The sequence below is a fragment of the Loxodonta africana genome, chromosome 4 (assembly GCF_030014295.1).
Source record: "Loxodonta africana isolate mLoxAfr1 chromosome 4, mLoxAfr1.hap2, whole genome shotgun sequence".
Classification (NCBI taxonomy): Eukaryota; Metazoa; Chordata; class Mammalia; order Proboscidea; family Elephantidae; genus Loxodonta; species Loxodonta africana.
Window position 1 is genome coordinate 92,101,374 of NC_087345.1, and position 14,877 is coordinate 92,116,250.

The window sequence follows — 14,877 nt, forward strand, 5'->3', positions numbered from 1 at the left end:
CAGCGCACCTCAGTTTGGACTAGCTACATGTGGCTAGTGGCTCCCATATTGGCCACACAGGTATAAATTATTGTTCCTGGGATTTGGTCTGTTCATTAGTTTTGGAGCTCGAAGCTCAACTCCATTTCACAAGAAACAGGCTCTGTCCTCCTTGGGAGACTTTGCCAGGAAGCAGAGTGGCTGCAGTCCTTGCCCTGAACCCCAGCTTGGGGCGTCAAACAGAAAGATGGACTGAAGTTGGGCAATGGTGTGGCATATCAACCAATCAGAGAGCTGAGGGCCTGGGGGCCTGGGGAGCTCAAGTGTCCAGCCTTTGGGCTCGGATATCCCTGATGTGGGCACGTACAGAGCCCAGAGATGCCATGCCCTCACCCTGCTGTCTGCTACATTATGAATGCCTTTCCTCCTCTTTTTCCAACTCCACCTGCCAAAATGCTACCCTTCGCATATAAATAAGCTACAAAATTAAGTGAAAAAAGAGGGCAGTGCACATGGAAGAGACCAGAAGGAGACACACCTCTATTTTGAATATGATTTTCTCTGGGCTTTGGAACTAGGTGATGATGTTCTTCTTTTTACCTCTCTGCATTTTCTTTACACTTTTCTTCTTTTTTTATCATAAGCATGTACACAACTGGAAAAATCTGTGTTAATATACACTTAAAAATTTCTTCATTCAGTCTTTCAAAGCCTAGTTAAAATGCCAACTTCCCTGAGAGCTTCTCAGCCTCCTCTGAAAGGCTTTGCTTTCCTCTTTTATGGTTCTTTCTACAAGGCCCTGGTACTGAGCTTAACTGTGAGCCTGTTTTATCTTTCCTCCACCATCTTGGGGGCAGGGTCTGCATCCCAGCATCCCCAAGGGCCAGGCACAGTGTCAGTCACACCATAGAGGCTCTATACCTGTTGTGGAATGGATAAATTAGGCAAGCTAGAGCCCCGGGCTCCAAATAGGCTAGATGCCTCAGGGTCCTGCAGAATCCTGTTCTTTTCTCTTCTTGGTGACCTAGTCAAGACTCCCCTCCCTGGCTTGCATCCCCAATGTCTAAAACCACAAAGATCTCAAGCCAGAGGGCACCTGAGAGGCCCCATTGCCCAGTCCTCATCCCCATCCTACTCCCTCCTCTCTCCCAACCTTGAGAGGTTCTATATTCTTCCACCTGGGTAGGTTGAAGGTGTCAGAGGCTGCGTTCTCTTGAATGTAACCTTCCCCAGAGGCTCAGAGGCAGGTCAATTTACCCTCAATTCTGGCTTCAGCCCCTGCTCTGGGGATGCAACCTGTTCTCCTGGTTTTCTTTTCTGGGCTCCCTGCAGCCCCTCCGTCACCCCCAGGGTGACAGAGGCTTTGGCCCTGTCTGCAGCTGGGCGTGAGTGTGCAGGTGGAGGAGCCCGCGGATAGCTGTCAGGCATTGGGAGTGGCCTCTTTGGAAAATGGCACCCTGGCCAGGGCTCACGCTCCGGCCTCTCTCCAGAAGAAGTCTGCAGATCTGTCTCATGCCAATGACTGTCAGCTATTTCAGCGAAAAGATTTACTTTGAAAATGAAGCTGATCAAACACTTGAGCAGGCCCTGAGACATCTCCCAGACCTCACTGTCACCAGCGCTGCAGACAACAGGCCTCACTGCCTTGACTACGCTGATATCGCTGACATATTTATGAAGCTCCTGGCTCATGAGACGGAGCTTTCAGCTCAGGAGGAAGGGAGAGGATGTGGCACTTGTTAAGTACCTACAGCTTGTCACACTGCACAGGGAGTACTGCTTTCATCATTTAATCCTCTCAGCTCAGTGAGGAGCTGCCATTAACCCCATTTAGCTGGGAAGGAAGAGATTCTAGAAGCAGGCCTGCACGGTGGTTGGGAGCTGGGCTCTGGCGTCTGACTGCAGGGAGGGCTGACTAGCTGGCTCCATCATCTGCCAGCTGTGTGTGACCTTGGACATGTTATTTAACTTCTCTAAATCTCAGTTGCCTGATCTATAAAATGACAAGAGGACCTACCTCTTTGTTAGGGCTGAATGAAACAATCCATGTGGTACACTTAGCACAGTGCCTAGCATATGGTAAGTGCTCAAAAAATGCGAGCTATTATTACTGCCCCAGTCACATGACACTGCTGGAGAGTGAAGAGGTTTGGGATTAAACCAAGGTCACTCGGTAACCGTGACAAAGCTCCAGAGACAACCAGATCCACCCTCCTCTGTCTTTCTTATCTCCATCAACCCTGGTGGTCAAATGGTTAAGTGCTCAGCTGCTAACTAAAAGGCTGGCAGTTCAAATCCACTCAGCAGGAGAAAGGCCTAGTGATCTTCGGTAAAGATTACAGCTGAGAAAACCCTATGGAGTAGTTCTACTCTACCACATGGGGTCACTATGAGTTGAAATCCACTTGACAGTAACACTACCACCACCCCCTACCCCGCTGCTCAAGCCAGAAATCTCTCCCTCTGTCTACGTTCTGCTGACAGGCAATCTTTCACCAAACCCTAGATATTTTCCCCCCGGGATCTGTGGAATTCCCTTCACTTTCACTGTCTCTATGTTAGCCCAGCTGTCTTCACTTCTCCCTGGTATAATCTGAGCGGGTCACCTTCTCTGTCTTCAATGCCTTCCTTCCACCCCCATGACTTCCCAAAGTCCTAACCTGTCTGTGAAGCCAGGTGTGGACTTCCCTGCCTCCCTTTTACCTGAATCTCTCTCACTTTCTTCTTCCAGCCCCCTTGGCCTTCTTTAATGCCTTATGGGAACCTAATGCCCCAAGCCCCTTCCCACCTCAGAGCCTTTGCCCGTGGGGTTCTCTCTGCTTAGAGCACTTTCCCCTAACCAACTCTACCTCTCCCTTCAGATCTCCTGGAGGCTTTCCCTGACTCTCCAATCTAAATTATTACCCTGGCACTCTCCCCGGGTGGTACAGATGGTTAATGCACTTGGCTGCTAACCAAAAGGTTGGTGGTTCAAATCCACCCAGAGGTGCCTCAGAAGAAAAGCCTGGTGATCTACTTTCAAAAAAGTCAGCCATTCCCAACCCTAGAGAAGTTTTATTCTGACACACATGGGATTGTCATTAGTCAGAATCAACTGAATGGCAACTCTTAAGGCAAATTGGGCTTTTACTTCAGGGCACTTGCCACCATGTGTAATTATATATTCATTGTGTGGCTGTTTGTAAGTTCTGCCTCCCCCTCTAGACCGTATGCTCCATGAGGGATTGGGTTTCTTGCTCACTTCAGAACTCCTGGTGCCCAGTTCACTGCATGACACATAGGTGATGTGGTGGTGAATAGACATTTGCTGAGTGAATGAGTGCTGGTACCCCACCCATGCACGGGAGGAGCAGCCCACAATGCTGCTGGACCAAACTGCACTGAACGATTGGATTGCTGCCTGGACTTGGCATCACTCAGCTCCTGCGGGCACCGTAGGGAGGGCCAACAAGTCCCAGGTGGGTGAGGGGAGTGCTTAGCATGGAGATGAAAGAGTTGGTGGGAAGATCACCAACATCCACCCATCCCCTCCCAAAGACCCAGTCCAGCCTCCCACAGCTGGGCGGTGCTGGGTCAGTTATGGAAGGTCCTGAATTAGCTGTTCCCAGCTGAGTCGTGTACCAAATAGAGACATATCTGGTACATCAAGGGCTCCCACCAGACCCTCTGGCCCCTTTGCTCCCCACTGGGTCTCCACTGCTTCCTTCTCTTCTCCCTACCACTCCGTCCATGTTCCAGGACCACCTTTCCATGTGTTATTCCTTTGGGGACAGTTTACCCCCTACCAGGGTCCCCCTGGAGGCTGAATACTTACCCAAAGGAATGAGTTTCCAGTGGTGGAATTTTGAACCTAGTATAGTCTTGGCCAAGGGTAGAAGATTGAAAAGGGAGAGTCCCTGAAACCCTACCTTATGGGCAGCTGTCTCCAGTGCCACCGCTGTCCTTGTCTACTGAATCCTACTCTTTTCCTGAAGATGCAGTTCAAACCCACCTCCCTTGAAGGCTTTCTGATCTCCCAACCAAATATAACCTCTCCCCCTTCTGAATCCCCCTAAATCACAGTTAATAATCATCAATCATGTACGGCTTTCTCTGAATGAATATGAGGGGACAAGCAGCTGTCACCTGACATTCTAGAGTTTTATGGTGCTTTGTAGCATGCAGTACAAGCTGGGGCTGATTATAGGCTTCTAAGCAATGATAAAGATGGTGCCCGTTTGACACACAGTAGGTGCATTGGACTGTGGGTTCCTTGAGAGTGCAGATGAGTGTTCTACATCTTGGTCCCCCTAGCACCTAGCATGGGGCCACCACACTGTAAGCCCTCAACACGTGTTTCTGGATGGATGTTCACAGCAACAGCTCTCACATGTCAGGCCTACCAGGTGCCAGGCACTGTGCTAAGTCCTGTCCATGTGTTAGCTCACTCAGTCCTCACAATCACCCTCTGAGTCAGGCACTAATATTCCCCAATATAAAGTAGGCTCCACAGGGCAGGGACCTGTGTCTGTTCTGCTCACTGCTATACCCACATCGTGCTTGAACATGTAGTGGGCCCTCAAGAAATATCAGTTAAACGAGTGAATTACTGAACGAATCTCCATTTTACAGATGAGGGAATTGAAGCTCAGAGAGGCTTCGCAACTTGCCCAAGGTCAGTCATCTAGTAAATGACAAAGTCAGAATTTGCCTCCAAATGAATCTGATTCCAAAGCCTATATTCCTCACCACTGAACTCAACCAAGTGCAGGGGATGGGTTGCGGTCTGGAAGAGTCCAGATACACAGTCTCTACATTTAAGGAGCTTCCTGCCTGGTGGAGGAGCGGAAATGCACACACATGACACAACATGTGACGGTAACAGAACCTGTGACCATTTCAAGAACTGGGCAGGGTGGCTATAAGTGCTGCTATAACAGAAATATCACAAGTGGGTGGCTTTAACAAACAGAAATTTATCTTCTCACAGTTTAGGAGGCTAGGAGTCTGAATTCAGGGCGCTGGCTCTAAGGGAAGGCTTTTTCTATCTGCTCCGGGGGAAAATCTTCATCTCTTCCAGCCTCTCTTCCTTGGCTCCTTGGTGATCTCCACGTGGCATCAGTCTTTCTCCACATGTGCTTCCTTGCTTCTGTGCCTGATCTGCTCTTTTTATATCTCAAAAATGATCTGCTTAAAATACACCCTACACTGATATGGCCTCATTAACATAACAAAGAAAATCCCTATTCCCAAATGAGATTACATCAAGTATAGGGGTTAGGATTTACAACATATATTTTTGGGGGACACAATTCAATCTATAATGAGCACAGACACCTAAAGGAAATGACTTCTCAAGGACCTTCTACAAATGAATGGCTAAGCCTGGATTAGAACTTGACCAGTTTCCTGAAAACTTTTGTTTTTTCCATAAACCCTGGTGACGCAGTGTTTAAGACCTATGGCTGCTAACCAAAAAGTCGGCCGTTCAAATCCACCAGCTGCTCCTTGGAAACCCTATGAGGCAGTTCTACTCTGTCTCATAGGGTTGCTATGAGTCAGAATTGACTCAACGGCAATGGGTTTGGGATTTTTTGGGTTTTATATTCTGCAGGGGAACTGAACCAATCCTACTTCTGAGTCTTACTTCTTGACATTGCCAAAAGCAGGTGGGGTTGGGGTGAGGAGCCTTGAAACCTGCACTCAGTGGGACACTGCCCCCTGCAAAGGCTGCTGTTAGCTCCCCCTGCCCCTGCTCCCAACAAAAACCAAGGAGTAGATGGCAGGAGGAGGAGAGAGAGAAAGGAGAAAGGACAGATACATGGTTTTACACCGTACCCAGCAATCCCTGCACCTACGAAGAAGGGTGATTCAGGATGTTGATGCTTGCCAAAGGCTTCGTGTTCCTGTGTTTTGGAGGGTGTATCTGGGGAATGTGTCATGGGATGAGGTGGGTGAGGGGGTAGGAACCAGGTGAGGGTTTGTGCAACCAGGCTATGGTTGACCAGCACAGGGGCCGGGGAGGAGAGGGGGCAGATAGGAAGGGCCTGTATGGATAGCAGTGTCAGGGATTGGGGGGGAGCCATCATCATTAGCCTGGAATCTACAGGGGAACAACAGACTTTTAAATTTGTGGGGGTAGCCATGGCTGAGGCCCAATTACACCCAGAAGGGCACATTGGGAGCAGCCTGATGCCTGAGCTTGCCTGGATCACCCACCTCTTTTGACTCACCCTGAGAAACCTGTCTGTCATTAGGGACCTGGGCTCTGCCTTCCCCATCGACGGCCTCAACAATATAGGTTCTCACTTCACCCACGGGGGCAGGGAATGGTGCAGGCTGGGTGTGGGTCTGTTTATGGGAGTATTGTGAAGATCTTGGGTGGAGGGGTGCCTGGACAGGTCTGACTGTGCCCACCACCCTGTCCACCTAGAAGGTCTGAGGAACTCCCTATTCCTCTCCCTACCCTCAATCTGAATCTTGCCACTCAAGCCCTCTCAGTCTGCTCACAAGTGCTGGTCCCTGAACAGGGGTCAATCTACTCTCTTCTCCCCATGACTCCACCCCCAGCATGTCATGTACCTTTGGATTAGTCACTTGACTTCTCTGGCCTTTCACTTCCAGGGCTATAAAATGAAAAGCATTACCTCTATCCACACCTTGGCCCCCTCCACTCCCTGGCACTTCCCTCAAACAGAGCTGGCTGGCCACCAGAGCAGAATGGAAGCAGGATGGGCTGCCATGGTGTACATCTGAAAGGAGGGAGAGGAAAAGGATAGGCCCACAACCTCCCCACCTCCCACCCCACATAGAGCGGCTCTGAGAACACTGCCAAATGGCCTTCGAACCTCTCTGCTCTCACCTTGGCCTGGTTACTTACTCCTGTGGTTCAGCCACTGTCCACATGCTAATGAGCCAAGGAGTTCCAAACCACCTTTAAATGCAGCCCAGGACTGAGGCCCCACACTGTTCAACTCCAGAAATCCCAGGAGTTAGGCCCGGGGTGGGAGGGAAGTGTCATTCCCAGAGAATACAAAGGGCCTGATGCCCCTGGAGCTGTGCAGTAAAGAGGCCCTGCCAGATCTCTTTCCTGGGCATTAGCCAACTGCCAACTGCCTATGGGATGTCTACACCTGGGCATCCCACAGACACCTCTGCTCAACCTGACCCCACTCCAACTGCCTTTCATTTTAATAATGGCACCATTCTCCCACAGACTTAGCCTCCGAACCTTCCCTCCATCTTACATCTAGCCTCTTCCAAGTCCTGTCAACCCTGTCCCAAGCTCTCTGCTTCTCTCCATATTTTCTGTCCCGTTTCATTTTTTAATTATCAAAATTTACAGGGCACTTGCTATACGCCAAGGAGCCCTGGCAGCGCAGTGTTTAAGCTGCTAACTGAAAGGTCGGTGGTTTGAATCCACCAGCTGCTCCGTGGGAGAAAAATGTGGCAGCCTCCTTCCAAAATCTAACCTTTTCTGTAAGGATTACAGCCTTGGAAACTCTATGGGGCAGTTCTACTCTGTTTTATAGGGTCACTGTAAGTCGGAATCGATTCCACAGCAACAGGTTCGGCTTGGATTTTGGTTGCTATATGTCTGGCACTTTCCAAGTGCTTTACGAATATTAACTCACTTAGTTCTCACAACCTTCATTTTATAGATGAGGAGATGAGTCCCAGAGAGGTTAACTGTCTTGCCCAGGGCCCAGATTTGAGCTGAGGCACATGGTCTGGAGTTTGCTCAAATTTCTGTCACGAAATCTCCATGCTCCTCATGGCCCTTCAGTCTCTCCCTCTCTCAATCCCTCCCACACAGTGCTGTCAGACGAACCCTTCTTTCTTTCCTGTTTGAGAAAATGCTGTAATGACAAAAATTACTATAGCAGTTTGATCTTTCTGAAGCACGACTTGAAACATGTCATTCCGCCATTTAGAAAACATTGAAGCCCCTCCCCTTCTCCTGGTGCTAACAGAATAAAGTCCATCCCCTAACTCAGGATTCAAAGATGCGACCCCATCAACCTTCCCAGCTCCCTTCAGACACCCCTTCCACTAGCTCATGCCTGCCCACCCCTCCCCAGCACTGTCCATCCCTTTTCTGCAAGGGGTGAGCTTGGATGGACCTCATCCCCCGTGAAGGAAGCCTGTAAATCTGGCTCCTCTTCAAGCCACCAAAGCTTCTTTCAGCCACAGCATGTCACACAGAGATACATAAAAACCAAATCCACTGCCGTTGAGTCAATTCTGACTCATAGCAACCCCATAGGACAGAGTAGAGCTGCCCGAAGAGTTTCCAAGGAGTGCTTGGCAGAATCGAACTGCCAACCTCTTGGTTAGCAGCTGTAGCACTTAACCACTACTCAGGGACACATACGACAGACATAACGAATGAGCAAACACAGAACTGTGGAAATGGGCTGCCTTATGAGGTTAGAAATTAATTATTTCATTAAACAATATTTGTGGAACCCTTAAGGCTAATACTAATAGCTTACACTGAGACCTTATGATGTGCTGGGTGCCATGTTAAGCATTTTACATATATTGTCATTTAATCCTCTCTACAACTCCATGCAGTCTATATTATCAATATCCCTCATTTTACAAACAAGGAAACGGAGGCTCTGAGAGTAGAACTAAATTTTCCAGAGTCATACAGCTGTTCCATGCAGTCTATATTATCAATATCCCTCATTTTACAAACAAGGAAACGGAGGCTCTGAGAGTAGAACTAAATTTTCCAGAGTCATACAGCTGTTAAGTAGAAGAGCTGGGATTTGAACTGAGGCTGCCTTGCTCTTGACCACCATGCCTCACTGCCTCCTAGATTAGGGGGCTGTCTTAGTTATCTAGTGCTGCTATATCAGAAATATCACAAGTGGGTGGCTTTAACAAACAAATTAATTTTCTCACAGTTTAGGAGGCTAGAAGTTCGAACTCAGAGTACTGACTCTAGGGGAAGGCTTTCTCTCTCTGTCAGCTCTGGAGGAAGGTCCTTGTCTCTACAGCTTGTTTCCTGGTTCCTTGGAGATCTCCACGTGACTTGGCATCTCTCTTCCCCGATCCCTACTTGCTAGATTGCATTTAATCTCTTTTATATCTCAAAAGAGATTGACTCAAAATACACTCTACACTAATCCTGTCTCATTAACATAACAAAGACATTCCATTCCCAAATGAGATTATAACCACAGGCACAGAGGTTAGAATTTACAACATAAGTTTTGGGTGAACACAATTCAATCCATAACAGGGGCCAAAGAGGCTTCCTGGAGGAGGTGGCATCTGAGCTGTCAGATAGGAGAAGGAAAACACATCCAGAACACAGATGCAGAGAGGAAGGGGCAAGCCAGAAGCTGGAATGGCCAGGCAGAGCTGGAGCAACAGTCCTGGGGGCCAGGGAGCAGCCTGTGAGATAAAGGGGTGGAGGAGCAGAGCTGGGGGGGAGAAAGGGATGAGAGAGGGGACAGGTTGTAGACTCGATGTGACGTGGAGAGAAAGTGAGTCAGGAAGACAAGGGCTGGGGAGGGAGGAGGCCAGAGAGGCAAGGAGGGGCTCGGGTTTGTGGGGGTTGAGAGAGCCACCTGGACAGGGAGACCCAGGCTTAAGTGTGGGTGTGGGGAAGTTTGTGGTTATGGAATGGGAGGAAAAGGGCGAGTTGAGGTGGAATAAGGACTTTGATAACTTACCTGCCCACCCAGGACCCTATCTTCTGGTCAGTCTTTAGGTGGGTGTAACTGGGAGATGACAGGAAAGCAGAGGTAACTGGCCACTCCCATCTGCACCAGATCTTTGTTTCTCATTTCATCTAAGAGGTCCCGATCCTTTTTTTAGGCAGTTTTTATGAGTCCTCACCTGCAACCCCTTGGAGCTGTCCAAGAGGCCCTGGTAGGAGAGATCCCAATTCATGAAAATCACAATTCACATGCTTTGTGACCTTCAAAGTACTTTCGTCACCACAACTGGGGTGTCTTACAATCAGTTTAGGATGGACAGGGTTCTGCTGTCATCTTCTTTTTCACAGTAGGCTGCTGCAGCTCAGAGATGTTAAGAGGCTTTGCCAAGCTCGCACGGCCCAGTGGGTGACCGAGTTGGGACTTGAGCCCAGCTCTTGAGATTGCAAACATCACAGTGACAGTGCAGCAACTGCAGACAACAGGGCCTGGTAAGAGCTGAGTCTCCAGGACAAGACTGGGAAAGCCGGTGAAACAGGCTCGGGAAAGGGGGAAGGGGGAGACAGGGATGGAGGCAGAGGTGATGGAGGCTGAGAGTGGAGGCAGGGCGTTGGAGAGCCTTAAGACAGAACTAGAAGACTCTCCAGAAAGACCTGGTTAAATGTCCCAGCAAGGTTAAAAGAACAGAAGCCCATTCTTTTAGGTCAATTGGTATATTATAATCCATACAGACAATGTTTTACATTCTACCTTGGTAAGTAGCGACTGGGATCTTAAAAGCTTGCGAATGGCCATTTAAGATACAACAATTGGTCTCTCCCCATCTGGAGCAAACAAGAGTGAAGAAAACCAAAGACTCAAGGAAACAATTAGTCCAAAGGACTAATGGACCACATGAGCCACAGCCTCTGCCAGCCAGAGGTGCCTAGCTACCACTACTTACCAATCTGACTGGGACCACAATAGTAGATCATGGACAAAGTGGGAGAGAAATATAGAACAAAATTCAAACTCATAAGACCAGACTCACTGGTCTGATGGAGACTAGTGGAACCCAGGAGACTCTGGCCCTTAGACACCCTTCAAACTTGGAACTGAAATCACTTCCGGAGATCACATGATAGTCATACAATAGACAGGGGAACAATAACACCAGTGAGGAATGTACAATTCAGAACAATCAACTGTATGAGACCTAAAGGGCAGCATTTGCCTAAAAGCAAAGTTCAGAAGGACAGTAGGGCAACCAATGTTGTGAAACAAGCTGAATATAAGTTGTTGAATGGGAAACTAATTTGCCTTGTAAGCTTTCACCTAAACAACAATAAAATGTAAAACAAAAACAAAAAAAGAAGCCTATTCTACCCTACTATGTCTCTGCGAGACACGGTAGGAGGGGTCTATTGTTCCCATTTCACAGGTGAATGAACTGAGGCAAGGAGCAGTGCCTACCTACATAAAAAAAAAAAAAAAATAGGTTGCACAAAAACCTATAGGAACTTAGGGCCCAGGATCCCTGTTAGAAGCCGGGCAGGGTACACAGATGTCCGGGCATTCTCCCACTATACAGTGGATGATGAAATAGAGATGAGAGAGGAAGTGATGGAGACAGAAATCAGGGCCACATCCGAAGAGGGAGGAAGAAAAGGCAGCGGCACGGATGGAGTCTGTCAGCGGCAGAGATGGTGGAGATTAGGCCCTGACACTCGGCTCAGTTACCGGGCAGGCAGCATTAGCTGGTCGGGTGTCACCGAGCCGCCCGCACCTCCCCCCTCGCCCCCCCCACCCATTCACTTGGGCTGCTCCATAGCGCGACGCCCAGCTGTCCCCGGGGAGGAGGGGAGAGGGAGCAGGAGCGGGGTGGTGAACGCGCCTCCTCCCCCATCCGCTCGAATCCGCAGCGCAGCGTCCTCCGTCGCATCCTACAGGCTCCCCCCCCCCCCCCGCCCCGCGCCTGGATGGTATGCTCCTACCCGCCTGGCCCGGCTGCAGTGGATGTTGCTAGAACCCACGCGGAGGAAGGAAGAGACGCAGGCAGGCTGCGGTGACTCAAGCGGCCGACCCTGCCTCAGGGACCCCTTCCCAGAGAGACAGCACCATGACCCAGGGAAAGGTACGGGCACCTTCCCCTGCTTGCACCATCCTCCATCCTCCATCCCCCTGCCTCCCTGTCATCCCAAGCAAGCTCTCTGGACCACTCAAGAATCCTCCCCTGGCTCTTGTTGGAATGCTTCTCTGTCGTCCCTGTTGAAGTCAAGGGACAAAAAGGTCCATTTCAAGGAATAAGTCAGGGCCTCTTCCCGCTTACCAGAGTCGCCTCTCCTTCAGGCTCTCCCTTGTCTTCTCTCCACCCCATGCTTTGGCATCCTAGGACCCTTCACAGGACCCTTAAGGAGTGGGCCTGGGTGAGAAGTGTGTGTGTGTGTGTGTGTGTGTGTGTGTTTATGCCTGATGAGCCCCAAGGGGCAGTGCCTATGGGACCCTGTGGCCCAACTCTCCAATCCCAAACCCAACCACTTCATGCTCATCTTGCGCCCTCCACAAAAAACACTCCCCACCCAATGTCCGGTCATTATTCCGCATCTGGAAACATCCCCTGTGGTTGGGGGTTACTATGGCAACCCTGCATCAGGATGCTCTCATTTTTGCTTTGTTTTTGGCTGGGGCATGGAACTGGATGAGACCAGATAAAACGTCTCTCTCTCTCTTTTTTTTTTTTTTTCAGTTTTAGGCCTGAATTGTATGGGGGGAGGGCTGGGGCAGAGAGTTGGCTGGCCTAATAGGGTTATGTAACATCAACAGCCTGTGGAATTATACAACCGCCAGGACCTGGAGCAAAGGGGGAGGATCCTCTGGACCTCTGTTTGGGGGTGCCAAGGATTGGGCAGAGAAACTAGTAGAGGGACCTCCTCTACACTTTCCCTTCTTGTCCCTAAGATGAACTTCAGAGCCAATGGCATCTTTGCTGGGTCCTCAGACCCTCCTCTCCCTGTTTTTAAGCTCCTAAAAAAAAAGCTCTTAGGGCCTCAAAATGATGTCACTCGGTGATGCTACCTCCTGCAGTTGGTCAGGTCTCGCTTGGGAATTCGGGATGTGGGGAGTGGGCTAGGCCCTGGCAGCTCCAGGTGCCTGAGGGGCAGCGTGGGGATTAGTGAGGAGGACCAGCTTTGGACAGGGCCAAAGTTAAAAATGATCATCGTTTTCAGGCCTGAGGGCTAGGGCCTCTGGGCCTCCTGTTTGGTCTGGGTCTGATGGGCTGGGATGGATTGTCCTGGGCTTGACCTTTCTGGTCTGGGTGATGAAGGGGTTTGGGGAGGGGAAGGAAGCTCATGAGCCAGGGCCTCATTCCCCCAGGCCTGGGTTCTGAGTCCCTTCCTCAAGAAGGCCTGGGGATTTTCGCTGTGGTGAAAATGAGGACTGCCCCCTCCGGGTCCTCTCCCTCCACCCCACCCTATACCCACCAGTCACTTTGCTGATGCTACCTCTTGTCTTTGGGTGAATACGTTCATTCTGCCCCTTGCCCCAGCTTTCCTGGCCCAGTTCACAAGCTTTCTTTGGGATGGAAAAGATTCCTCCAGTTCAATGGACCTAGGGCTGAATGGGAACCCAAGACCTTCAGGCCCTTGCCTATCTTTGGGATGCTTCAGAATTGCCCTGCAATGAACTCTGCAGCCTCCTCAATGGCCCCTCAGGTTTAACATGTTCTTTTGGAATGGGACCTAAATTCCATGTCCTGAAGTTCTGCCCTTTTGTTGCTGTTTCTGCTTTCATAACACCTACTCCATTCCAATCTTCTCTTCTCTGGCTGCACTATTCAGGCCCTCAGAGCTCATATCCTCTCACCAAAGCTAAAGGTGGACACTGTGGGGCAGGGGGACATCTGACTGTAAAAGGGCTTGAGATTTCAACTTGCCATTGGCACATTTCCTTCTGGTCCTCAGTTTCCTCCTCTATAAAATGAAGAAAGGGGCTAAACTAGATGCCTTCTGAGGTCTCTTCCAGCCGTGACATTTTGTGATTTGGTTCTGGGTTTGGGGGAGAGGCTAGGTTTGGGTAGGATGAGGCCAGACCATGCCCTTAGCCTGGGGCCTCTTGCCTTTCCTACACTTCACAGTCCCCATTCCTCTTTTCTCTCTCCTTCCCCCTTTTAGCTCCTTGTTCTTTCCCTCTCCATTCTTCCTGTGTCATCTCCAGCCCAGCAGGAAGAGGCCAGTTCCAGTGGAAGATGCCTGGGCTCTGCAGCCCAGTAGGCCATGCGTGGCTCTGTGACTGTGGACAAGTCACTTCTCTCTTATCCCCAGGTCCTTCATTTAAAAACAGAAGTCAATGTGTGGCCGATCGCCTCCGCAAACAACTACCTCCTTTGCCAGGAGACCAGAGGAGCCAGATGGCGCCCGGCTACCGTTACTGACCATTTTGATCAAAGATTCTCTAGAAGAATCCTGATCAAAAGGGGGAAAATGCAGAACTGAATTTAAAATTCTTATGGAAGCCAGATTTTCTGGAGCCATGAAGGCTGGATGAACTCCTGAAACTACTGCCCTGAAATAATCTTTAAACCTTAAACCAAAAATATCCCATGAAGTCTTCTTAAAACCAAACAGTAGTTTAGCTTAACTAGTAAAGAATTTTGCCTCGAGAATGTTGCTCTTTTAAGAACTATCTATATAGGATCAAACTGACAACAGCAACTTGAAAGATTAGATGGGAACCTTAGGGGGCAGTGAGTTTACGTTAATGGGGGAGGAACAACTCAGAAAAGGAAGGTGAGAATGGTTGCACAAGTTGAAGAATGTAATCAATATCACTGCATTGTACACGTAGAAACTGTCCAACTGATGTATGTTTTGCTGTGTATATTCTCAACAGCAGCAAAAAAATAAATTAAAAAAGGGAGTCAAAATGACTAGTAGGGTAGCAGGGAGATTAAATGAGAGAACCTTTTATTCAACAATATTTTTGTGGGCCTACTTTGTGCCTGGACCCCAGGGAAACAGCAGAACAAAACAGGCCAGGTCCCCGCTCTGGGGCTAACCTTCTAGGAATAGTGACCACTGATGGTGGGCATGCTCAGAGTTTTCTCCCTCCTCAGGTCTTATGCCAGCTCCACTGTGTGCCCTGGCCAGCCATGACCTTCCTGGGGCTCAGCTTTTCCATCTATAAAATAGAGAGGTTCTTGTCTGCATCCCCCTTCTCCTAGTACAGGTTAGAAGTATCCAGGGAAGTTCCAGGTATTGAGGGGCTG

At 49.5% G+C, this 14,877-nt stretch overlaps 1 protein-coding gene across 1 annotated transcript in view; it reads left to right on the forward strand.

Annotated features, from left to right (window-relative positions):
* Positions 1–11,633: 11,633 nt before the first annotated feature.
* Positions 11,634–14,877, forward strand: part of FAIM2 (Fas apoptotic inhibitory molecule 2) — a 37,367-nt gene continuing 34,123 nt past the window's right edge. Inside the window, exon 1 of the mRNA XM_064284251.1 lies at positions 11,634–11,745. Within this exon, the coding sequence (XP_064140321.1) occupies positions 11,731–11,745 (15 nt within the window). The 5' untranslated portion in view covers positions 11,634–11,730. The remainder of the gene's footprint in view (positions 11,746–14,877) is intronic.